Raw genomic sequence first — 26,505 nt, 5'->3', positions numbered from 1 at the left:
CAATAATTTTTAAGAATATAAAAGAGACCCGGAAGTTTGAGAACGGCTGATAGCTCATCCCCAGACAGGCCACGCAAACCTTTCTTCAGGCCCTGGCCCCTCACCTCACCTACGATTCCTGTGGTTCTGCTGACCTTTCTCTGCTTTTGGAAGAAATGTCCTTACCATGGCTTCTCTTGAGCTAGCCTTTGGCACTTCTTAATGGGGATTGCCTTCACCATGGCCTTAGAATGACGTACCCTTCCATTACCCCAAATAGTCACCTCTCTTAGATGTGAGGTATGCCACAGAGAACGAATTTGCACGGTTCCCAACCTAGGAACTGTTAGTAGTTGACAGTAAGCTCCTTCCCGTGAAAAACTGAATCATGACATACGAGGGCTAATGAAGGGTGTCAGATTGGTATTATTCAATAGCACACCATGATAATTAAGACCTTTTGCTACTACATAGTATCACCTGCTGTAACTTCTGTTCAGTAATTCTATCTTCTCAAAGTCTTTCGAAAATAATTACTATTATTGTCAGAGGGAAAAGAACTCCTGCCTTTCAGAAAGAGAACAGAAGGCAGTACCCAATAATCCTATGAATTTATAGTTGGGTCCCGCCATAGTGTAATCAATTTACGAACAGCCTGGTGCCCAGTCTCGCAGATGTGATGGATACTGGCCTGCATCCTGTCTTCCATCCAGGAGCTTAAGAGTTTAGCACCATGGATTCTGGTGTTGGGTACCATGTTTGCTGAGTGGGGGAAGATTCTCAGATAACTTGAGTTGTCTCCTGCAACGTTTCTACACTCAAAGCTACACTCTTCTGGCAAGGTTTAAGGAGGAAGGACAGAGGTGTCTGTAGTCTGACTGGACGCCAAGTTTTAGGGAAGCCTTGTTTCCCTTTTGAGTTGAAGTCGGAGGTATACCTCCTGACTTCTGGCTGTTTCCATGAACTGCCCTTGGCTAGCAGCCATAGTCAGTGCCGTCACTGAGCAACACAGCCAGGCCCATGTGGGGCCAGAGACTCTTGTTTCATTTAAACCATTCCCTAATCCCATCTAGAAAGTTCACTGCTTTCTAGTTTTTCCTTATTTGGAAAGACTGCAGAGAGGTGTGTGGAAACGCCTGCCATGCACACTGCTTGGGGGCCGTCCTGCTGAGACTTTACCCTATGGAGACTCCATTTAGCAGTTGGCTGGTCACACTGGACCTCTGAGACAGGGCCCCTTGATTGTTTAATAAGCTTGACGTTCTGGTGGGTCAGAAACAGGGGGTCATTTATCTGATGGGGAATTAGCCCCACACCTGTGCTCCCAGGGCTGACTAGCCTCCTTTTCAGGGACGACACACCAGATTCTTAATAAACGGTACATCCCAAGCACTCCCTGATCGGGGCAGAGGAGACCTTCTGACCAGAGCACAATCCCAGAAATCCCTGCTACAGCAGGCATTAGCCTTTTACCGCCTAGACCACAGAGGGATGTGGAGAGGGGCTAGATGTTGGCAGGGGGGCCACCGCTGTGAAGTGGCATGTACAGACAGGCTTCAACATCTTCGCAAGGGGTGCAACCATCCCGCGGTGTGCTGGCCGGCTTTCAACCCCACCCCACATCATTGCCCTGGGCGCTGCGTGAAGTCAGACCTGCTCTTTGGCCCTGCAGACTCTGCTGTGAGAATCCATAAAACCCACCATGAGCTCCCAGACTTACAGCAGTCTACACAACAGGAGCAGAATCAGGGGCCGGACCTGTTTCCATGAGTGAGGCCAGGGAATCCACTTAAGTGCAGGCAGGCCAGACCACTGGTAACATAAGCCACTGTGACCCAAGGGCAAAGGTCACAGTACAAAAGACAACACTGGAACAGCCCTCAGGGCTGGGAGGGACCCTGACAGCTGTGCCCAGGATGGGCCTGTAGGCCTTCCACTGATACTGTTCTTCCTGTCGGTGACACCACTTGCCCACTTGAGCTGCTCCTGCACGAGCACAGCCAGGAACAGGGCTTCCCCACGTTCTGCCGGCCCTGTCCACCACCTTCCCCATGCACCCTCATGCACGCGCACACACGCACACAGCCTCGTCTGCACTGACCAGGGCAGGCAAAAGGGGCTTCTAAGCCTTCTTTTCTCCAGGTGCTTCAGAAACTTCTAGTTTTCACACTACAGTTACTTTTGAATATTGATTTCAAAACTCAGGTTGGCTCCTCTGGGGGTCTTGGGCTCAGCACTAGATGTACAGACCTCCTTAAGCACTGCTTGTGATTGGCTGAGAATTTCACACAGGACTCCCTCATGAAGCAACTTCTCAGCAAAAGTCTACCATTTGTAAGATGTGAAAACACGACCTGTACAGGTACCTCTGTGTACATCTGTATACACTTCCCAGAGATCTTTGAAAGGGGAGAACTCTCTTTCTCAGTGGATAACTACAGTACAGAACAGAAAAGAGATCAAAGAAAAACAAGAATTTCTTAAAGTTCTGGTAGTAAACAGGCATAGGATATTATTATTGTTGTAGTCTTAATAATAAGCAATTATACGTTCAAAGTGCTTTACAATCACTTAGCTATTCCTCACAACAGCCCTGTGAGGTAGGTCGACATTATTACCCCCATTTTACAGATGGGGAAACTGAGGCACAGAGAGGTTAAGTGTCTTGCCCAAGGTCACGCAGCAAGTGAACGCTGGAGCTGGGACTAGAACCCAGGTTCCCTGACTCCCAGTGTCCTTGAAACTAGACCACACTGCTTCCAAAGAGGCATCCCCAGACTGGCTTTGAGCACGAATTAAAGACGGACAATGTTGGATGAGGTTTGGGTGTGGTGGTGTTTCCCGTGGACACGTTAAGATGGAACCTGAGGTGTTACCTGGACTGGTTTGGGCATGCGGGTGTATGTGTTAGTTTAAATGGTGTGTCTGAGCTTCCTGGCCTGCCCACTTCTCACGCATTCTGGACGGGGTCACTGCAGAGAGTGGGGGCCGGAGGGTCAGTAGGTCATGGCGGACTGGCATATAAAAGGAACTCTGTCAGCTCGGCGCCAAGGGGCCTGCCAGTCTTTGGGAGTTCGGACAAACTAGGGACGCAGAACTTTGGAACAAAGTCAGCTGCCCACCTTAGGCAGGTCTGCTTAATCTTTTTATCATGTTATTTTTTACTGGCCAGCATCAGGAAGTTGTGTTCATTTCATTCTCTGTGGGGCGGCTGCCCCCCTCCTTTGCTCTCTCTCTCTCTCTCTCTCTCTCTTTCTCTCTCTCTTTCCCTTTCTCTGAGTCTCTGCTTGGAGGGGAAAACTGTTAAGCCTTGCACGTTCCCTTTCATGAAAAAGAGCCACCGTGAGCAGCGTCCGCGACAGGAGGCCATGGCTCTGCGGATGAGCCACGGCCCCGCTTCCGCCTTCTGGAGGAGTGCTTTGCTTGGAAGGGGTCTCCCTGGGGCCTTGGGTTTGCTTTTTTTCTGCATTTCTCCCGAAATGCTGTTTCAGTAGAAATAAGCCCACTTGAGACTTTTCCCTTTCAAGGCCTTAGCCACAAACGCCTTCCGACTAACGAGCTTGGTGCTGTAGCTCAGGCAGAAAATTCTAAAGCATCCGTTCAAGCATCTGAAACAAACGAATCAGCCAGTGAAATCTCATCTGTTAGCATCTGTTCTCTTCTTAGATTAAAAAAGAAAAAAAAAGCGCCTTTTTTTATGGCTTTAAATGGACTCATGCTTTTAAAAAAAGAAAAATACCTCACTATGTTTTCAACTAAGGTGCCTAGGTAACAGGAGTCTGACACTGCACAGGTTAAGTGTCTGTGGCGTGAGTTCCCCTCTCTTTCTGCACCGAGCCTCCCCAAGGTGACCACGTCAGGGCACACCAGGGACTAAGAGTCACTGGGTTCCCGTGTGCCACCCCCGCGTCCGCTCGACCACCTGCATCCCCATCTGTCAGCTGGGCCACGGGCTTTCACATAAACCCTAACGACTTCGTTCTTTACAAGCTGGGAATAATGGTGTCCTCCCTCAACCCAACTTCCAACCAGGTGAGGAAGAGACCATCCCGCTTAAGTCTCCCTGTCATTAACGATGGGCAGGTTCCCATCTGGGATGCCCGGGGGATAAGTCTCCTTGGATCTCACCAGAGTGTCTTTTGCACAAAGGAAATCCTTGAATGTCGAAAGAAAAAGAAATGAACAAAACTTTTCCCACTTTGGGATTTTTTTTTTTCTTATCCATGAGACACTGGACTAATTCATGTCTGTATCTTGCATGGAAGTCTTCATCTGGAAGGTCTGGTGGGGCTTTACTATTTGAGGGGAGGGGACTGAGCGCTTTCAAGGCTGCAGAGCTGCGTTCCTTTGTTTACTTGCTCTTGGCGGAAACTTGCGGGTCAGTCGGATGCAGCAATAATGGATGAACAGCAGATGTGGGGTCAAACTCAAGTGAATATGGCACATGGTGGGTGGAGGTGTGTGGGGGGAAACAAAAAGGCAGCCTGATGCAGCTTCTCTCCCACCCGCTCTCTTCCCACAGAGGGTGGGAGAGAAGGCTGGCTTTAATGAAGATGGATGGACAGATGGAAACTGCACACTCATTCAGACCACAGAGGCCAGAGGACACCGGGTGCCAAGCTCCTCCCCACACACGGATCCAGGAGCTCAAGCCATTCTCCCTCATGTAGAAGGGGACACCGCAGAGGGTCTGGACAGAGGGAGACCAGACGGAGCCCATGGGGTTGAAAACCACAGTGCATCTGTGTGCCCTTGAGAACCATTCCACGGGGAGCAGAGTGTGTGGACCAGTGGTGATCCCGCTCAGACAGACTGCACTCTACGCAGCACAAGCACGCACATGCCTAAGTCCTCCTCCTGCGCTCACACTCCACCTGCCACGAGCAATCCGTCCATCAGCGTGTGACGCCCGGGCGCAGCGAGAAGCAGCTCATCCTGCTTCTCAGCAGGCCATGCCCACGTCCGTGTGCTGGACCTAGTGACACTGTGGGTGCTGCTGTCATTCGACCCTGTGGCCCTAGCTCCATGGCATCACATGATATTTCATCACACAGAGAGGAAGAGTCTCCTTGCGCTTACTAAATGTAGAGTGACAAATCACATTTAAAGCCACTTCTGGGGCAGAGGAGGCCAAAGATGTAATTAGAATTATCCTTCAAGGAGACACAAATTTTCTATTTTTCATGTTTGCTTCAGAATCCAAAGCACTTTGAGAATTTATCTGTCAAGATCACGAACACAATTTAATTTTCTAGGCTGTGTACTCAACGTAAATTACAGTCATAGCCTCAACTCCAACCAGGTGTAGATGTGCTGGTATTATCATCTAACAGGAAACGTTTGGATTTCGCCAAGGAAATGAAACACTTTCTACAAACAACAAAATGAAAAATGTTTGGGAGAAAAACATTATCGCAACACATAACGTAATTGTCTTTTACCCACGACTTACAAATGTAGTTTTAGCATCATTTGAACCTGCAACTTAAAAGACTCAGGGAAGCCCATCCATGAAATGTGATAATTAATTACTCGGCCATGTGTTGTTTTTCAGGTTTTAAAACATCAAGACACTATATCCAGCCACTAGAGCAGGAACTGAAGCCATCTGGTTGGAAAGTCTTGGGGATTCAGGAAAGGGATAACTCTGTATCCAGGTGACCATCATACATGCCTTCCCCAGAAAACAGAAGCATCTCATAACATGGACATTACGGTTACTGGAAATTATGGCATAACCATCCATGAAAGAGTATGTTTCCCCCTCCAGAGAAGTCATCAGGTCCTACCAACCCCACCAACTAGAATCTGAGAATAGCAAGCAGTTTCCTACAGGCGGAGGGAACCATGACACTCTGAAATCCGGCCAGTCTAGGTCTCCAGGCCCAAGGCTGTTCAAGGAAGCTCCTTCAGAAACTCGTTCATCACACCTCCTCCTTGCACCCAACCTGGCCACGCTGCTCTCAAGAGCCCACGGATGGACCAGAGGCCCGTTCAAATCTGTAAACACGTCTTTTCCGTTTGCTTTGTCTAAGGCTACTTGTTAACTGTGATCACTTTTGAGGACTGGCAGGGCCAGAAGAGAGAGTTTTACTCGCAAACTCCACAGCCTGAGACGGCAGTGGGACATTGGACCCGGCCTCTGATTCACTGAGCCACCTTTAGGACAGGCGATGAGAGAAACAAAAGACCAGAAACTGTCTTTAGTTGCTTCCCCTAGCTCTGCAGCTGTCTGGGCAGAACAGAGGCTTCCTCATGAATCCTCAGGTCACTGTCACACAAGGTCATCTGCTAACCCAGCATCTGCATGTGCACCACATTCCTTCACTCACGGCCATTCATGCTCCCATTCTCTCTCTCAGCGAGGCCACAGACCAGCCCTCACCGCACCTCACCGGCACTCTGGACACCAAACAACGCTGGGCGCTTCTCCCCGGAAGGGACTGATAGAAGGACTGTTCCACACTGAACCCTGTTAATAACTACACGGCCCAACCTGAGACATGTGATAAGAGGGACATAAAGGTAATTTTAAAGTAAACAAATTAGCAGGAAAAAAACATCCTTGATCTTATTCATGATGGACTTCAAGCACTCGGGGAGCAGAGATGATGGGGCTTTTGATTAGTTTGGACAGGTGTTTCTGACAGCTTGCCAACAGTTCCCTCATGCCGGTTCTTCATGCCTTGTCATTCTCTCTTCCCCCTGCCTTTCTCCATCGCCAGCACTCACTCACAAGCTTTCCTGCCTCGCCCCTCTTCCTGCAGGCTTCACGGTGACCCCCTTCCTCCACATACCTGCTTCCCATGCCAGAGCTCTGGGATTACCCAGGATTCTACATCCTCAAATGCATGGACCCTGGCCAGAACCAGAGGGTCTACACTCTGGGAGCCTGGGGCAGGCCGGGGCTGGCATAGGGGGAGGGACCAGAGGCTGGCCTGGGCACAGAGCAGTGTTTGCACAGCGCAGAGAGACAGACACACCGCAACACACGTGCGCGCACACACATATGCACGTACACACACATCAGGAGGTGATGGATGTTACTGAAATGGACCGAAAACCAACAAGCAGTGGGGTAAGAAACAAACAGAAACAAAACAAAGCACTTGCGTTCAGATGGAGAGCTGTTTCCGGGGCAGCTAGGGCCTGAGCCGAGGGCCAGGGGTGGGGAGGTGGGTGCCTGCCTAAGGTTAATGCCTTTGGAGAAGCCTGGAGGAGACAGGGTGCAAGGCGAGCGCCGGCCCCCCGCCCGCCAGGGCTATGCCTCTGCCGCTGTCCTGGGGGCCCTGCCACAAGGGCCACGGCAGGTGCGGGCACAACAGAGAAGAAGCAAGGAGAGGGAGGCACTTACCTCGGAGCCCAGAAATGACTAGTCCACATTTTGGGGGGTGTGCGGTATCTCAGTTTAAACAAAATCCTTGTGGCACTGCTCAACCATGAATAGTCAGCTCTCTAGTATTTCAAATAAGCTTGTAAAATCGTTAGTGAAAAGAAAAGGTAACAAAAGGACAATTCACCTGTAGGGCAATGGTGGTGTTCTTCGCAGGGTATTTTCCCACCAGGCCTTGTTCTTTCCGTTTCTTGAATTTCCTAAAGTAGTCCTGTATCAGGAAAGTGGCATAGAACTTCCCCACGGTTACCTCATCATCTAAACGGAGAGACCAGACAGAGCTCTCCCGAATCAGCACATTTGCACCAGGAGCCTAAACTCTCTCGCTCGGGGCCGGGGCTGGGGTGGGGTGGGACTGTGCGCAAGGCACTGAGCTCTGGGCTTAGACACGGGAGACTAAATCTAGCAAAAAGCAAGGTTTTGCAAAGCAGTTAAGGCTCAAAATTAGAGTCAGTCACACGAACTGATACTCAAAAGTTGCAGAAAACAATATGTTTGTCATGAGTTTATTAGAGCAGCGTATTAGTAACACTATGAAGTGCTGTCTTGGTTATTTACTTAAAATAAAAATTACAAACCAAAAAGAGGCTTCCTGGGTCCTATTTTCACCCCTGTGCATAGGGATTTGCATGTGTAATTACCATGAACACCGAGGGCAATTAAGCACCCAAATCCCGATGCCTGGAGATAAAGACAGAGACCTCAGAAAGTGACAGACAAGCTTGGAAGAGGAGGAAGGTTCAGGAAAGTGGCTGCAAACCCAGATTTTCACGTGCCCCCGTGACTCTGTTCCAATAGCCTCCATATGCCATTTCTGCGTTTGTAACCCAGAGCTGCTTGTTTTCGGCACAGCGAGCGACAGCTCCAACTAACCTTGGAGTTGAGCTTATTTCTGCTTTAATGGGAAACAATTCCAGCACGTACCGCTGGGGGCTGGAACTCTGCTGAGCATTTTAAAGGTGATGCATGAGGCAGAATAGAGGTGCTGGCTGTCTCACGGTAAACCACGATGGTGGTGCAGGTGTGCCCGGGGATGTCGGCCAGCCTCGCTCTCCCTGGGGTGCACGCCCCCAGATCTGCAGTGGCTCCTAGGCAAGAAGCTTAGGGCCCCAGGGCTTGTAGAGGCTGAGAGGAGGATGGGCTGCCGGCCCTCAGGCTTTAGGACAGCTGAACTTGCACCCAGGCCACCTTCCCCTCACAAGAGTCGCATGTTGATCTGGGGCAAGGGACTTGTGGAGCTGTGAACACCACAGGAGATGAAGCCCCGAAGCACTTGGCCTCCTGCCTGGGCTGGAGGACAGTGAGCTGGCAGCCTGCTGACAATGGCATCCACTGCAATGATGGTGGAACACGATGGGTTAGGGGCCACTGGGACCCTCTGTATTCACTAATGCATCTGGGTGGGGTTCATTTGTGCCCATGTGGGACGTGTCCCCGTCTGGACACCACTAGTGTCCTGCCAGAAGCCACTCAGCGCTACTGAATAAGAAGATGCCTTGGGGAGGCCTGCCTTGAGAAGTGTGCTGCTTTCCTCCCAAACCTCAGCCAAGAAGTCCTGGACTGGTGCAGGGGTCACCAAAGTGACCAAGGCTTTGGGTAGCTTGTAAAAACATGTCCTACATCAGTCTCAGGCTGGTCCAAATGGCCTAATGATGTACTGTTCATGGGCAAGGAGGCCAAGAGGTGAACAGACAGTCCAGGTCTCAGGACTTCAGCCCTGCTTTGCTCCTAAGCCACTCCGCATTTTGCCCAGGATGCATCTGGAATACTGGTTCTAGCTGCTGTTACTCTGGGGCACCCACGCTCCCAGAGGAACTCTACGTGGGTCTCATGGCCTTTTCACGACAGCTCTGAGATGGGGGACCTGTTGGTCCCTCCGACAGGCGGGGTGGGGCTGAAGGACTTGTCTTGGCCAGTGCAGCGGGATGTGAGCCCAGGGCAGCAGTCCTCCCAACCCTGAGCTCTCCTCCTTGTTACCCCCTCAGGGACGGCCCAGCTCTGGCCACATAGAGGGGCTTCTTTGGGGCTGCCTCCCCCAGAGTATAAGTCTCTGTACCGAGCTGCGTGCCGCGGGCGGCTCACGGCTGCCAGCAGACAACCCCGGGAGCCCAGGAAGACTCTGCCTACCGTACTACAGCTGTCCCCTGCAGCCCATGGTGTCACGTCTTCTCCATGGGCTCCCAGAAAAAATACACTGGGTCTGCAGAAGGCCCACCTCATTCCATAGTGGGACGATTCCCAAAAATACAGGCCTAACCCTCTTCTCCCTTGAGCCGAAATGGCCCAGGGGGCTCCTGAGGGAAGGTCTTGGCTCTCCTGGCCCAGAACCAGGGGCAACAGGGGGCTCAGCACAGACCATGGTTCTGCCTGAGCGGCCATTGGTCTTCTCCACCGGTCTTGGTCTTCTCCACTGAGATGCTAAGCTAATTGAGGCTGGGCTGAGGATGAGCTCTCAAGAACAGAAAAAGTCAAAGCTACAGCAGGTTAGAAAAGGAAGGGACAGAAGGAACGGATGCAGTGAGGCCATCCGGGCTCAGGCCTGGAGAGAAAGAGATGGGGTCAGCTTTTTGCACTCTTCGGGGCAAAGGAGCCGGAGATCCAGGTCAAGGAGTAGAGGCCCAAAGGCAAGGACAGCCTCTGGGAGGAGAGGGGACTTCTAAAGAAAGGGCAAAGAGCCATGAAATGGCAGAAGACTAAAGAGCAGAGCAGAGAGAGAACATGAGCAAGATGCAGAGATGGGCAAGGAGACCACTTAGCCCAGATGGTAGAGAGAACGGACGGGCTGTGCCTGCAGCCACAGGCCCCTGCACTGTTCCTCCAAGGCTGGCCCCTGGATGTCACCTCCTTCTCAAGCTTGTGATGGCCTGGGGGCCACCTCACACCCCCTGGGCTACAAAGCCCTGCTGTCACCAGTCCTGTAAGGGGCTCCCCGAGCACCTCGCATGGGCCGGTCCCAGGCGCCGGGAGCAGCCAGCCTGGCGGGGTCTGCTGCTCCGACCGGGTTACAGCCTGAGCCCCTTGGCCCTGGGAATCTACCCGTCTGCTGGCCCAGAGGGCTGGCCCGATATTCCCATTTTCCAAGTGTGCCAAGATGTGGGCGAGTCTGGGAACCCCTGATCTACTGGAAGAGAAAAGAAAAAACAAAGAGCCAAGTGGCGAACGCAGGCACTAAACCCTGCCCTGACTTCATTCAGAGTTTGTCCCCCGATGCCTGAGAGGCACCGCCTCGTGAACCTCTTCAGCGCAGTAGCACTTATCTGAGATTGGGCCTGGGTGAGCACCACCCCAGGAGCATATCAATGATGGGAGCTCCCACGGCATTCTACCTCTTGCCAAGGCCCCACTGCCTTCTTCTTGGGTTCCACCAAGCCCCCTGCTGCCATTCAGGAAGAGGGTAACACCTGTCATCCTGAACCCCGATCTTTTCTAAGAAATAGAGAGAAAAGGCCAGGCCCAGTTATTGAGCCAAGAAAGCGGAGGGATATTTAGCCTCTGTTGGCAGTCTAGCAGGGCTAAAAGTTGACCTGTTTTTCGGAGGAAGGGCGCTTACAGGGTGAGCCAAACTCTAGACCTTCTCTTTCTGGTATAATTAAGAGACATAAAGCTTCACAGTGATGTGAACACGCTCGCCAAGATGTCGGGGTGAGACTGGTTTGTGAAGAAGGCGGCGTGTGAACAGAGGTGAGGTGAGGCGGGGAGGGCCTGCCGGGCCTGGGAGGAGGGTTTACTCGGAGGGGCGCAGCCGCTATTCTGAAGCATGCATCTGTGTTTCAGAAACATCGTAGGGGAATACGGCTGCCAAGAGATAACCCTGATTCCATGCCACCACCCTAAAACAGAATTGCTTCAGAATATTCTGAAAGACTGAGACTTGAAAGGAATGGAGGCTGCAGAAAAAGCTCAAGCACATCGTTACAACAATTTTAAGAAAGCAATTTATCTAAGCCATGCGAGCACTGGGTGCAGCAGCTGCGAGGAAAAGAACGAAAACCAAAGAGTCGTTTTAAATGTGCAGTATCCGTTCTCCTGTGGGGAGCCAGCGTTCTCTACGTGGGAGTGTGGGGGGGTGTTGTTGTTGTTGTTGTTGTTGTTGTTTGGTGTTTGGGGGGTTTTGCTTGTTGGTTTTTTTGCCTTTCTCATTTCTTTGGGGCCATCGTCCCCTGCTCTGAGCAGGTGGCTCCACCAGCTACGGGGGACTCCGTCCGGTGGCAAAAGCTCACACTGCTCTCGCTTCATGCAGAGGGCCAGAGTGGGCCACCATGCTGCTGTCTCTCTCTCTCTCTCTGCCACCCAAGAGCCAGAATTGTCATGTCAGAGAGAGAGGCCTTGGCCGTGTCCTGGGCCAGGGTCCTGGGCCGGCTTCTAGGCCTGAGCCAGGACCAACCTGGCAAGCTGCAGGAGAGGTGACGCTAGAAAAGTTCAGTTGGTCGTAAAGCACAATGGTGCTCACAATGGGCCCAGGGCTGGGGATGGCTAGAATGTGGGCGTGGTGGCACTAAGCCCACGGATGCTGCACCTTTAAAACGTGAAAATAAAATAGTCACAACACAACCACCTCCACGTCTAAGTCCGGTGTACTTAAACAAAAAATGGAAAAACAGCATATATATTATATATATGTGTGTCATATATATATATACATCTGAAAAAGTTTAGTCAGTTATTTTATGACAAATAACAAAAGGAAATAAGCATGCCTGTTAGTTCTGTCTCTAAACTCCAGTTGAAGGGACATTCTGGGTAATTACGATGGTAAATTCAGTCTGGAGAAGAACATTTCAAAAATATCATTTTCTGAAAGCTATCTATTTCTTCTGAAACCTTTTCAACAGTATGTTGAAAGATAAGTGGAAACTAGTTTTAAATATTTCATTTTGGTTGAGAAAATATAAGCTTTCCGTTTTGTGACTGTAATCTCATTCCCCAACGGTAATCCCTCCACCAACGAGAAAACCCCTGCTCCAGCCATCTGAGTCTTGGGTTTCCTTCCCACTGAAGCCTCTCCTTTTCTGGAATGGTCCTCCTGTTACCCCAAATCATGACACCAAAAGGCCAAAGAGCCTTCTTTAGCTGTGGGCCTGAATGCTCTAGCGGATACATAAAGCATTCTGCAAACACCCTGTGGGCTTGCTGGAGATACTTTCATTAAAACCAATGCGTTGGCCAAGAACTACTTAGGAAAGAGATTGCACTGACCACCAGCTGGAGGGACAACTTGGTCAAGCAGTTTCATGCTGGTTTTCTTCCAGATTTTCTTTATCACAGCTCGGAGCTCTTCATTAGCTTGTTCCAGGTTCCCTGAATCCAGAAAGCAAGAGGGGAAAACAAGCCTTGTGTCTCTTAGCCAGCTCTCCTGTCTGATCCCACCGAGGCTGCCTCCCTCCCAGCCTGGTCTGGGGCACAGCCCTCGGATGGGGCGGGGCTCGCCTCTCCCCAGGGCTCTCCAAGTGGGGGTCACAGGCAAATGGTGGGCAAGCCTTGCACCGGGCAGGCACTCCACAGTGGGAACAACCACGTTTTATTTCGGAATTCAAGGTCTATGCAGTCTGATCTGTCCTACCCTCCCACAGCCAAGACCCACCCTTTCCTTCCCACCGCCTCCAGCTACAATGTCTTCTCCTTCTCAGCTGCCTGTTCCAAACCCTGCCTCCATCCTTGAAGATCAGACTAAATTTCCCCCAAATGAGACTCTTGCAATTCCTACTGCATGTACTTGTCAGCACCACAGAATCCTGGCCTTTCATTATATGGGCTGATGCCTGTCTCCTCCACTAACCTGTCAGTACCTAAGACCACCCTGCCTTCCGCATCGCTCGGAGACACTGGCTGGGGCCAGCTATGGGTGTGCACCCTGCAAGGGGTACCTGGGAGCTTGGAGAGACTGGCTTTGTGGAGAGGTTCGCCTAGCACTCTGGGGCTGCCAGAAAACAGCCGTCTGCAGACTGTAGGCGTGCCTTGCTGGCCACTCTTCCTTCTGGTCCAGGGTGTCAACAACTGGGTCCTTCAGAGCCTCCAGCCTCCCACCTCCTGGTCACTCCTCAACCTGCTTTCTGTCCCATCTCTGGAGTCATCACCGAGCCGACCCCAATAGCCATGCTCCAGGGCTGGGTGTGGCCATGAAGACCACTCTGGTTTGGTCTCAGCTGGGGAGAGGCTCCTTTGAACAGTCCCCAGGTGCCAGCTATGTGCCCGCCCTGCAGAGGGCCTCCCGCAGGCCTCCTCTCATCTCATCCTCAGGACTTCTGATGGAGGTGTATTTCTTTTCAATAGAGAAAGGAGCTACAGCTCAGCACGGTGGAGTCCCTCTCTGAAGATCACACAATAGGAAGGGACAGCTGGAGTGAATGTATTTGTGACGGTCCTGTCTCTGCCCTAACTTCCCATTTCTCCTGCTCTGTAGCAAGCAGTGGCAGAGGCAGGGGTCACCTCAAAACTCTCGGGGACAAAGTGAAGCATAAAGGCAGGTGGGAAGGGATGGGGAAGGCAGGGACAGCCAGCTGGCTCAGCACTCACCACCCCTTCCCCAGGCGAAGGCCCAGACAGGACAAGGAAAGGCCTAGACGGGAGAACCCAACGTGGGGTATGGCATCCTTCCCTCATGTACCACCTGTCCCGTCCCGGAGATGCTCACCTTCCGTCTTGATTTTAAGAGCCGTCCGAACCAAAGCAAACAGAGTTGCATTAAACATGACTGTCCCATCACTGTTGAGAGGCATGTTCATGGCAACTAGTCTCTGTAAACAGAAAGAAGTTTCTCAACAGAAGGCAAATGATGGAGGATGACCACGTCCCTTGACGGTGTTTATTCTCAGTTTATCCCTCACCTTCTTTCCAGTTGACACGCAGTTCAATTCAACAACTCGCTGGGGGAGTACCCACCATCTGTGGGGACCCTAGAGCTGACACAGATCAAAGCTTTATTGTGAAATGCAAATGCTGGCACTAAATGGTGTGCTTTGCTTGTTTTTAAGCTCCACTGTTTAATCACCTCACTGTTCAAGTCTTCTTCTCTCCCCTTCTGCTAAGCAGCCATCCCTGCATCCTGGGGTCGGGCCTCCCTTCAGGGCACGTCCTTAAGGCTGTCGTGAGGGGTGAAATAAAACACCAGGTACAACCAGCCAGGCACAGGGCTTGGGACTTGGGTCCTCACTGTTCCTAGCACAGGGAGTGTCCTTCAGGGAACCCTGCCCCGTGGGGCTGTCATGTAGTGCTTCCTGTGAGTCCGCGCGGTGGCTCTGTCTGGTCTTCCAGGGCAGGACCCCCACCTCCTGCTCCTCTTCCCGCTCCTGGTCCCTCGAACACCAGCCCTGAGAGCTGGGGAGGGGACTTAAGTGAGTGACACCCTCTCTGGGCCCCAGTTATCTCCCCTGCAAATGCAGGCGGCACGCCTAGCTGGGATTAAGGGAGATCACGGACGCTAAGATTTCGGGGGACGCCTGGCACATGGTCAGAGCTGAGTTAAGTGCTACTTGTAATTGTTAATAGTTCCAAACTTCTTATTTTTGGCTGGCAAGCCATCCTAAGAGATTTTTAACACTTTTTCTCTTCCCTATTAGCAGCCTGGAATCTTGTGTTCACGTGACTCATCCCACCTAAATTTCTAGCCCTGCGACCAACCATGTCTGTCTCCAAAACTAGCACTGGCAGCCAGGATGGCTAGCATGTACATTTGCTTTTCCCAGAAAGTTCCTGAATCGGCAAAATGGACCACTTTGTGCCTCAAGGATACTTAGATCCTTTATGTAAAAAGGTCTGGAAACGTAAACACAAAACGACAGCCATGAGCTGGAACCCATCTTGTTCTTGGAAAGCAGAAAAGAGGCTGGTACTGGAAAATTTAAGAAAAAAAGTCAACTTCGGTGGCTTATTCTCCGTACCTACATCCGGAGTCCAGGCTACAGAGAAGCAAAGACAGTGGCAAAGATCCCAAGGACTTGCCAACGAGGGTTTCTGGACTTTCAGGGCAGGGAACAAAGAGTTTTTCTCCAAAGATTTTTTGAAAGCCTAAGATGCAGTGTAGACCCCACTCTGTTACAGTGGGTTCTGTCTAGAGCTGGCCCCGCAACCCTGGAGCAGTAAAACCCCCGATCCCAGAAGCACCTCAGACCTGCAGGGAGAGGGCCCAGCTGTCGTGTGGACTGGCTGGATTTCTAGGGGCAGAGTCGCAGTTTCCGTCTCCTTCAGAAAGGAGAATTCTCTTCTGTTGCTACTGCTACACTGACTCAAAGGGTTCCCTGTGAGCTCTAAGGAAAGAGAACAAATCTCAGCTGGGGCTCACAGACAGCTTGGTATGGTGTGAAAACTACAGGGATGGGGTGGGGGATCTGGACCCATCCCCAGGAGGCCACTGCTGATGCACGGCCCATGGGGACAGGTGCTCTGGCAGCAGAGGGGCACGCCACCACGTTCATGGTCACTCAAGCGAGTAAATGTTCAGGGCACCAAGTCTTCTCCATTCTACTTCCCAAGGAGAGCTTCGGTTGGCCGTACCCTCCTCTACCCCACCTCCACTGCCCTCGCTCTGGCTCCTGTCACTTCACATGGAGACTCCAGCAGCTCTCAGGGAGGTCCCCTGCCTCGGTTCACTCTCCCGTCGCCAAGAGGCCATTTTCCACCGTGAAAGTCCACCCGTGCTTCTTTCACAGGACTCGGCGTGGCACGGAAGGCTCCTTGGAGCTGCGCTCGGCTTGTGCCTGCAGTCCTCTGCCATTTCCTCTTATGTTCTAGGCACACCAGTGACTCTCTGTTTGCCAACATGGTGACCGTTCTCCTGCCTCTGCATCTGAGCTCTCTGTGTTCCCTTTCTGCAATGCCCTTCCTGCTCCCACAAACTCCCACTTCTCTCCTTCTGGACCTGACACAAATGTCACCTTCCCCTCCACCCACCCGGTGACAAATTACTTAACTCCCTTCCTAGTCTTCCTGTTGCTGACAGGGTGTCTTAAGAGTTACAAATGTGATAGCTCCTCAGGACAGGAACCACATATTATTTATCTCTGCAGCCCCAGCACACCTGATGTAAGGCTGGCAGAATGTTACTTAACGTTTGTTGAATGAAGCAGGGAGTCCCTGCAGAGAGGCCATCAGACACGCAGACAGGACACTTACCTTACAGGCTACTCTGTGTGGGCATAATTTCCCAAACCCCAGGGGAGGCTGGATTCTGCGGAGCAGAGTGACCACATCAAGGTGCTTGATCCTTCCCCTGGAGACAAAGTACAGCAGGAGGTCCAGGGAAGCGTTGGCTGGCCTGAGCTCTCAGCCCATCCCACCTTCCACAGAAATCATGGCCAACGTTCCAGAAACAGCCCACACAAGTCACACGGAACCCTTTTCAACTTACTTTGCCTCAGGGTCATATTCTGACCATATTCTTTTGAATTCATCCAAATGGTGAGGCCCCAGAATAGACCAGTCCCGGGTCAGATAATCAAAGTTGTCCATGATGACAGCTACAAACAGGTTGATGATCTGAAAAAGCAAATCAGAGGCAAAGAGCTGCAGCTGTCATAGTGGAATGGCTAGGACTAGACCTTAGTAAGGGCCTCCTAATTGTAAGGGTCATGAAACATTTGGAACCCATTTTTCTACGAGAGGCAGTAAAAACTTTCTTTCTGGAAAATGTTTAAGAAAAAGGCAGGCTTCCAGCTTTCCAAAATGACTTGGGTATAGTCCCAGGGGGAGGCAGGGGGCTGTATTATCCTGCCTTTTTGAAGCACATTCATTGCCGCCAAATAATTCGCACTGTTAGGTCACTGCTACCTGCGGTGGCTTTGAAACTTTTTATAAAGACACCAGCAGCCCTAAGAAGCTTGGTGAGTGTCCCAAGCCTGTTAGTGAGCCTCAAGCCCCTGTTTACAACCAAGGTGATGGTCCTGCAAAACCTCCAACTGCCAAATGAAGCCTAGAGTGCTCATCAACATACAATGCCCATAGCAGGGGTGCCTGGGTGGCTCTGTTGGTTAAAGGGCTGACTTCGGCTCAGGTCGTAATCTCCGAGGCCCATGGGTTCAAGTCCCATGTTGGGCTTTGAACTGACAGCTCAGAGCCTACAGCCTGCTTCAGATTCTGTGTCTCCCCTCACCGCCCCCCTCTCTCTCTCTGTCCCTCCCCCACTCGTACTCTCACTCTTTCAAAATAAATATAACATTAAAAAAAATTTTTAAAAATACCCCACAGCAATTTGATGGGGGCAATATTCATGATCTGAATCCCAAATGCTATACAAGCACCTGTCAACTGAGAAAGGGAGCTCTCGTGATCACCCACCAGAAATGCGCAGAGCATGTAAAAACTGATGAAATAAACAATGGCGAAGTTGCTTCCACATGTGTACTCCTCCCCGGGGCTGTAATCCGACTCGGGGTCACAGAGCTTCCCCGGGAGGCAGGCCAGCATGATCTCCTGCCAGGCTTCCCCTGTGGCACACCTTGTTTAGATTAACAAGAGAAAGGGCTTTAGCAGAAGAAGAAGGGATTTGAAGCTTAGACCTTTACGAAATTTTTAAGAGTTTTTTTAAAAACAAAAGTTTTAAGTAGAGCAAAATCTAAGTAATTTGGGGGAGAGGGCACTTCAGATTAGTGAAATTCCTAAATTGAAATTCCTACTTCTTTTCTTTTTTTTTTCTTTTTTTTTTAAATTTTTTTTTTAACGTTTATTTATTTTTGAGACAGAGAGAGACAGAGCATGAACGGGGGAGGGGCAGAGAGAGAGGGAGACACAGAATCTGAAACAGGCTCCAGGCTCTGAGCTGTCAGCACAGAGCCCGACGCGGGGCTCGAACTCACGGACCGCGAGATCGTGACCTGAGCCGAAGTCGGACGCTTAACCGACTGAGCCACCCAGGCGCCCCAAAATTCCTACTTATTTTCAAATGCAACATTTCTGAGTCCACAGAGGCCCTGCTACAGCTCCCTTTGATTTAAAACAATCATTTGAAGGGTGCCTGGGTGGCTCAGTTGGTTAAGCATCTGATTTTGGCTCAGGTCATGACCTCATGGTTCCTGGGTTCGAGCCCCCTGTCAGGCTCTGTGCTGACAGCTCAGAGCCTGGAGTCTGCTTCAGATTCTGTGTCTGCCCCTCTCCGGCTCGTGCTCTGTCTCTCTCTCAAAAATAAACATTAAAAAGTAAAAAAATCATTGGATACATGCACATCAATTCTTTTTGCATAAACAGATGTTTTTGTGTCTTCTCTTCTTTAAATGCTCATGTTCCAATCTTTAAATAATTATTAACTATGTTTTAATGACTTAACACCTGACTTGAGTAGATACCCATTCAATTTTGTTGGAAACAAAGAACTGGAAACCACCCAACTGGCAAATGACTTGCTATTCAATCACTAGAATCATTAGAAAGTACGTGTATAACTTCTAGAAAGTTCTCTCACCTCAAAGCACCTTGTTCACAAAGTTCACTGGGGTTAAAAACAATCCTATAAAATCTGAAAGTGTACATGTTCCCCACTGGCTGTGTAAAGGTCTCTCTGTTCCTGCTAAATTTCATGGTTGTGTTTAGACACATGCTCCCATGTGTCAGCATATAACCTACCATTTTCCTGGTGGCAGTAGAAGACCTACTAACTTACAAAGGGATAACTCTTAAGCCAGCCATGGTCTGAATGACCACAGCAATTTTCACCATCCAGAAAAGTTCCTCTGTGACTGACATGCCAGCATCTCTGTTCAAGAATTCAAAACAAATACAAAAAGCCACCATGATCAACCAGGAAAGGTCCCGCAAAACACATGTCCTGTGTCACACTGGAGCCTGGAGCTGAGAGAGAGATGTGCCTCGTGGGATGAAGTCACCTGAAGAGCAGCAGCACCGCCTGGGGAAAGGTCTGGAAATTGTTGTTCCTGTTGATCTGGTTGTTATCTCTCATAGCAACCTTCCCAAACATCTAGGTGGAAAAATTTTTAGGGAAATAAAGATTTTGTCAAACAAACAAACAAAAAAACCCCACAATTACCCCTCCCCCGCAAAAAACTACCCAAAAAGCAGATTCCACATGTGAATTTAGAACTAACACGAGTTTGATCAACACCCACTAGGGCTTTCTCATGGTGCTTGGGCACTTCATTCACTCAACAAACATGCCAGGCAGGGTGCTAACCACTGGTGGCATGGTGCTGAAGTCAGGCACACCCTCACATCAGGGAGTAACTACCAGGAAATCAGACAGACAGCCCCCACCCCGAGGACAGTTGGGATGATCCAGATGGACAAGGAAGCACATAATGTATCTGAGGCCTCTGGAGCAGTGACATTTAGGCCCAGAACTGAAGTAAAAGTAGAGGCTGGTCAGGTGACAAGGAGGACTCAGTGTTCAGGCAGAGGAAGCATGGCCTGCGAAGGAGCAGAGGCAACACGGCCCCGGAGCTCCAGGAAATGAAAAGAACATGAGTGTACACAGACAAAAGATTGGGCTGCAGACAAGCGTGGGGCCGGTGAGCTGCAGAAAGGAGGGCGGCCTCTACTTGAAGGGCCAGGGGAAGTCAGCTGTGGAACTTGGAGGAGCAGGCCAGTTTAGAAGAGTGTGATGCCCGGCAAAGCCTCCCGAGTGAACCGGTGACGGAACGTGCAATATGCAGTGTGCAGTTTCCTGAGACCGCTCTCGTTCTGTGGGAGGACATCAGGTCATCGAAGACCCTTCAGGGCACACAGCATCCCATGCTGAGCTGCAGGTGCTCAAGTGTGTCGACTCTATGTTCATAACTCCCAATAAGATCCCTAGAGAACTGCCAGTATTCCTATGCCTTCAGATAAGTAAGCACAGCCACCTCTCTGCTCTGGAGTCCCCCACCTCTTTGACACTCACATCCCTCTTATCTGAAAGACAGCATCCAAGCCAGCAGAGAACGTGGCAGAGAAACCCCCCAGGGGGTCCAGCAGGCTGTGCTCCATCCCCCTCTCCTCCTGGAGGCTGCACCTACTCCACTGGGGCTCAGCAGGGAATGAAGCCCCAATCCCTTTCCTCCACTCCAGGAGAAGCAGGGAACAATCCTGTGGCACCTCAGCCATGGTCACAGAAAGGCCTGGTTTCATGCTTCTTTTTTAAAGGGGGTGCTACTGATGCCAACTAATGGTTCCAGTTCAGCCCCAGCCCCAGCATCTGGGAGCCGCTGGTCTCAAGTAAAAGTCTCACTTGGTTGTGATAAAACCAAACTTTCTGGACTATAAACAGCCTTCTGTATCACTAATATCTTCTTAGTTACATCAGTACAGAAACTAGAATAACTACAGCTTTTTTTTAAGTGCCGCATTTCCTGTTGCTAAACCAACTGTGGGTTTTCTCAATCAGTTGAGTCTCCCAGGACTCAGATTGGGGGGTGAGGAGTACCACTAAACCCAGCCTTCCTTGGCATATCCCTACTTCTGCTGGCTCCTGAGCCTGGCTCTCCCTGGCACAGGTGCTTTCCTGTGGAGTGCTCTCCTACAGAGCCACGTCCTTCTCATCTCCATATGTCTTCAGTAGCCAAGGCGTTTGGCTGGAAAATCACAACCGTGTCTTTCTATTCTGCCTGGCCAAGGCAATCTTGCCACAGATCTGGGGCTACCCAGAGAAGGGGAAGCTGGAGGAAAGTGGCTGGTGCTTACCTGCATGCCAATAACTGCGTAGATGAAGAATAGCATGGCTATGAGGAGGGCGACATAGGGCAGTGCCTGGAAGAGAGGAAGCCTTTGGCTCAGTACCAGCTTCTGGTGTCCCCCTCCAACCCTCGTGACTGCTCAGGTGCAGAATGAAGACCCAACACAGGGCCACATGCTTCTCTTTTCCAGGTTGTGTTGAAAGGACGCCAACAGTGAACAAGGACTTTTTAAAGCACAGCCCAGCACAATGATTTCAGTCCTGAGGGCACCATCCATCTGTACGCCTAGTGTTATGAAGCTACAGGCAGAAGTGCTTTCCACCATCATTAACAGTGTGCCCTGATCCGAAACAGTGTCAATGCAGACACATCACCCTCACAACAATGTTTACGTCCGTCATTAGATTCCTTTGTGAAATTACCATAAGTGATCAAACCATTCCAGAACACTGGATGTTTGGATTGCTTCCACTTTCTTTTGTGGGCATGTTTGGGGTGGGAGCGAGGGGCTACTGTAGATCACATCGCAGAGGAACATCTTTATGCAAAATCTCCTGTGTCTGCTGAAGTATTTCCTTAAGGGGAGGTCTTAGGAATGACACTGCTGGGGCAGAGGAGAAGAACCCCTTTCCAGATGCTGCTATAGGAAGCAAGATAGCTTTCCTAAAATGAACACCTCCTGAAGGAACCAGAGTTGGGGGTTGGGTCAGGGAAGAAAAGGAGCTAGCCGGGTGGTAGCCAAACCTGGGTTCTCCTTAGGACTGAACATTAAATATACATATATGTGTCGGGTCCTTCAATCCATGGCCTTCACCTGCTTTTCTACATCATGTTGTGTGACAGGAGATGTCTGTGCACGTGGCACGCCTCCAGGCAGAGGCCGGGTTGTTGAACTCAATGCCAAGCGCACATGCTTAAAGCATCCGCTTTCCCTTTTACTCAAAAAAGGCCACCAGAAAGCCAGCGGCTATAAGCTCCCTGACCTGTGCCAGCTCTGGATCTGTGACTGCCAACTGCTGATCAGAGCCCCACAGAGTTAGTTCCAGGCTTTCCTCACCACACCTACACGCATTTTCTTCCTAGATGACGGAGTCTTTCAGAATTCCGTTGGCACCGTTTCTCAGTTTTTGTGAACTACCACCCTGTGAAATGAACTTATCTACAGCGACCAAATCTTTAAAAAGGAAAACTTTAATAATTTCTTGAAAAGCGAGGATGACACGATTACGTAAAACTATTCCATTTTTTACAGCAGTTCGTTCTCAGACTTTGGTACTTTATATTAATAACAAACATCTGGGATTTTGTCTCTTACGGGGACCAAGGCTCCCGTGAGGCCCCACTTGCTCTCTCTCAGAGCTTCGTGCCTGGTTCTTCCTACAACCTCATTTCCCCTGCCAGGATTTGGAATTTTCCTTCTTTGAGTTTTTAGATCTACCCCCTTCCCCAGATGCCATCCCTTCCCTTTATGTGTTAAAATCCCACCCACTGCAGAAAAATGCTATGTGGGATGTTAACCGGTGTTACTTCTCAATGTGAATGTTTATTACTTCCAAATTAAAGATAGTCAAACAAAGAAAGATTCATGATTTGCACATAGCTACAAATGCCCTACATAGATGAATCTTTTTGATGAGAATCTGTACCCTGTCCTCAGTTAATTCCATCTAGAAGACTAGAACGTCTGGGATGGAATACTAGACAGTACTGGAGAAGCTGGGTCCTGGTTGAGGAATAGACTAGAACCAGCCTGCACCAGCCTGGAGAGTCACAGATGACAAGGGAGGCTTGGCTTATGCCCAAATGTCCTCAACGCTCTGATCCTTCCAGGCACTGGGTAACACATTGCTCCGTGATGGTGTGCCGGCCCGGGTGAAGGGGTCTCTGATTCGTGTGTAGACCGGCCAACAGATAGGACCATGGCAGCCCAAGAAGCTGTCCTGGCAGGAGGCTGTTAGGTTTGCAGGGGTCAGCTGGGACCTGCTCTCTCTCAGATGTCACCATTCACCACTGGGTATCCCAGGGAGGACTGAGGGGCTTCGAGGCTCCCCATCTCTACTAGTCTTAGAAAGGTTACACCTGTCCTCAGCTGTGGGTCCTTACTGCCTTTGGTTTCCTCTTAGCAAGTGATCCTGTTTGATTCACTGAGTCCGGCTGGGTCAGGTGCCTTCCGCATTCCACTCCCTCTATTGACTCAGGGGATCCCAGTGGCCATGCCGAAGGGAGTCCGGGTCCTCCATGACAGAGGATGCTCACTGGTTCACATGTGGTCTTCAGGAGCAACAGATAAGCCCCTTGTGGAGCTCTTACCTGAAAGGACTTTATAAAAGTCCACAGCAGTGTCCGGATGCCTTCCCCCCTGCTGAGAAGCTTCACCAACCGCATCACTCGGAAAAGACGGAAAAAGGTGATGGAGATTCTATTGCTCTCTTCAGAGTTCTGAAGGGTTATCATGGAGAGGTCAAACCCAATGCAAAGTAGAACATGCAACACTTTCAGAAAAACAGCAACAGATGCAAACAAAGGTGACAGAGGTAAGAGTTGAAGATGTGTTTCTAGGGCCTTTTCACCTTAAAAAGCATGATATGAAAGGAAGAGTTACATGCTAACAACACAGGGCTTGGAAAACCGCGTCCACACAGCACATGCATGCCCACGTGGTCTAGTGTGTTAAGAGGAGAACGCCGGGCTGGCCAAGAGTACTGGACACTGATGATGAATGCAAACCACTGCAGACACTGTTCTGGAAGGACAATCATGGAGAATACAGAAACACTAGTGGAAAACTCAGCATGGTCAAGGAAAAGGCCCAGCCCCGGGGGGACTCATCACTGATCTTACCCCGGGTGTAGCGGTGGGGACAGGGACATTGTCACTTTCAGTTGGCTTTAAGAAATCAAAGATTGAAAATGTATTAATGAATGGAAAGGAAGCAGTGGTTCAGAAGGATGGGCCCCTCCCCCCTTTATAACAATGTGTGGTTAATGTCCCAGGACAAGGCAGCTGCTCCCTCCCTGAGAAGATGCCAGGGGCTCTGCCTGGACCCGGACTTGAGGGTGGGCAGCCTCGGACACAGGCTCAGACACGCTACTTTCTAATTCACATCCTGGGACACAATGCTCCAAGGTGGGAGGGCATCCAGTGAAAGAGAACACTACAGGACCTCAGTTGCTCCCAAAGACAGAAATGCACGATGGGACCCTGCATCTCACGGGCAGGCTAGTTCTCTTGGCTGAGGCTGGGTTGTGGGTCCAGGGAACGAACTGCTCTTCAGGCCACTCCTAGCCCCGAGGAACAGAATGAGGCTACTGAACGGGGCAGGGAGACTGGCCCACACACCTCCTGGGCCACGTGCCTGGGCAAGGTGTCCTACAGGCCCTTGTGGTGGAGGTGAGCAAACCAAGTCAGTGTGGGTGGGAGAGGGGCTTTAATGCCCAGCCTACAGCCCAGACTGCTGGCAGAGAGGACGGCGCTCAGCACCGTGTGACTCCTGGGAAGCAGCAGCATGGGACCAGCCCGCCCTGAGCTTCCATACTTCCACCTCATCTGAGGTCTGGCTGGGCGCTCACTCAGGCCCCAGGGGGCTGAACCACAGGGCTCGCCACCCAGTGGACACCTGCCTCTCCTTCAGGTTGGGGGCCCCTTGAGGGAGGGACCTTGCTTCACTCCACTTGGTGCCCTGCATGAGGCACTTACTCATTAGATGTTCAATAAGTGTTTAGGAGAGTAGAAAGAGGTCATAAGCAAGCTCTTCCAGACGTCGGGAGGCACCGTGAAATCAAACAGAAGACTGAGCAAGAGATAGGAACAGCCTCTCTGTTCCCTTTAGGAGGGCCAGCTCCACGGAAGCAGCTGGTCTACCTGGTAACTGGCAAAGGAATGAGCCTCTTCTGGTTGGGGGCCCGGGCTGCTGAGTGTTCCCCAGGGTTTCTAGGGATCCTTCTGCATGGTGTGTCTGCACAGCTAAGGTACATATGCACACACATAGATGTGCACACAAATCCGAGGGAGGGGTTCTCCTCCCTGGGGATACAGGGAAAGTAAGGGCTCCGTTCTGGAATCTCACTCTTATTAACAGCTGCCTCCTGAGACCAAATACAAAAATCACAGAAAACAAGAGTTGGGCATGTCACATCACTACTGAAATTCAGCAGTGTGACAATAAGCCCAGGACTGACAGGTTCTGAAAGGGTGGAAAGGGGGTTCCTGGTTCACCCGGGATGCTCAGAATGCAAACTCTCCAATGGCACAGTCCAAGCCCCTGTCACTGTTTCTATTTTTCTCTTCTTTTCTCTCACCTCAAGACAAAGAACATCCCCTTAAAGGGACAGATGATGGTTTTTAACTTCTGACTTTAACAAATGAAGGAATTAGTTTTCCAAACCTCTGTCTCCCAACCCCATCTCCCTCAGGGCTGTCAGCACGAGGCTTGGGTCGCGCCCATGCAGCCAGAGTGCAAGGGCATGAGAATAAGGGTGTGTGTGAGCGTGCACACCCCTGCCTGCCTGTGCTCAAGGGGGCCAGAGGGTGCACAAGACAGAGCACTCTACAGTTATACTTTGGAGATGTCCGACCTGCAAGAATAAGAGGTCTGTTGGTCGGGGAAGACACTCTCTGGCTATGACCTGGCCACAGCCCCTTCTGCCTGTCCTCCACATCCCGTTCCAAGTCGGATGGAACCTCTCACCGCCCCCTCTCCCTCACAATGTGGGAAGTCAGCAGCCAAACTGACTTTTGAGGGGGACATCTCTTTTCCAACTGATATCTTTGAAGTATGGCAAATCTTAGACTAGGAACTCGAAACCCTGGATATCCTTTTAAAAAAAGGAAAACAAAGAGGAGGACAAGACAGCATTTGTGGAGGGACAGGTCAGCACAACATGCAGCAAGGACAGAGACAACAAACAGCACAGCAATCCACGTGCACCCCCAGCGCAGCCTGCGACACCTTCTCCTGCGCTCAGCGCCACGCCGGCCAGGGGGCACAGGTGCAGGGGAGGACGCTGCTGGCCGCACCGGGGGACGGTGCAAGTTGCCAAAATATCTTACGGATTGGAAGGACCCTAAAGATGGCTTTGCCCAAACTACCAACGTCAGCCAGATGCAAAGGGCGGGCCAGCTCTCACCCTGGGCTGCACATTCTAACTGCCTGGGGGTCTTTGACAGAATCTACTGCCTGGGTTCCTCTCCAAAGATTCTTCTCTAATTGGGCTGGGGTGTGCCGGGGCTTTAGGAGTTTTAAAAGCTCCCAGGTGAGTGCCTGGGTGGCTCAGTAGGTTGGGCATCCGACTTCAGCTCAGGTCATGATCTCACACTCCGTGAGTTCGAGCCCCACGTCAGGCTTTGTGCTGACAGCTCAGGGCCTGGCGTCTGCTTTGGATTCTGTGTCTCCCTCTCTCTCTGCCCCTCCCCTGTTCATGCTCTGTCTCTCTCTGTCTCAAAAATAAATAAATACACTAAAAAAATAAAGAAAGAAAAGCTGCCAGGTGATTCTAAGGCCCTGCTAGAGGGGAACGGCAGTCCTAGGCCGGGGTAAAGCTG

At 50.8% G+C, this 26,505-nt stretch overlaps 1 protein-coding gene across 19 annotated transcripts in view; it reads right to left on the bottom strand.

The window, feature by feature from the left end:
- Positions 1 to 26,505, bottom strand: part of CACNA1D (calcium voltage-gated channel subunit alpha1 D) — a 302,816-nt gene that overhangs the window by 16,664 nt on the left and 259,647 nt on the right. For 15 of the 19 annotated variants that reach the window (XM_060631306.3, XM_078442943.2, XM_060631293.3 and 12 more), the window contains 10 exons: positions 23,806 to 23,850; positions 23,275 to 23,403; positions 20,972 to 21,037; positions 19,183 to 19,274; positions 17,642 to 17,801; positions 16,716 to 16,843; positions 16,481 to 16,577; positions 14,004 to 14,106; positions 12,569 to 12,670; positions 7,500 to 7,630 (listed from right to left, as the gene is read on the bottom strand). In XM_060631306.3, coding sequence (XP_060487289.1) covers positions 7,500 to 7,630; positions 12,569 to 12,670; positions 14,004 to 14,106; positions 16,481 to 16,577; positions 16,716 to 16,843; positions 17,642 to 17,801; positions 19,183 to 19,274; positions 20,972 to 21,037; positions 23,275 to 23,403; positions 23,806 to 23,850 — 1,053 coding nt within the window. The remainder of the gene's footprint in view (positions 1 to 7,499; positions 7,631 to 12,568; positions 12,671 to 14,003; positions 14,107 to 16,480; positions 16,578 to 16,715; positions 16,844 to 17,641; positions 17,802 to 19,182; positions 19,275 to 20,971; positions 21,038 to 23,274; positions 23,404 to 23,805; positions 23,851 to 26,505) is intronic. The other 4 variants (XM_060631301.3, XM_060631304.3, XM_060631305.3 and 1 more) reach the window with 2 other exon arrangements.

This window comes from Panthera onca, chromosome A2 (genome assembly GCF_046562875.1).
Source record: "Panthera onca isolate mPanOnc1 chromosome A2, mPanOnc1 haplotype 2, whole genome shotgun sequence".
Taxonomy (NCBI): domain Eukaryota; kingdom Metazoa; phylum Chordata; class Mammalia; order Carnivora; family Felidae; genus Panthera; species Panthera onca.
Note: the sequence above shows the minus strand (reverse complement) of the source record. Positions and strands in the feature narration are given on the sequence as shown.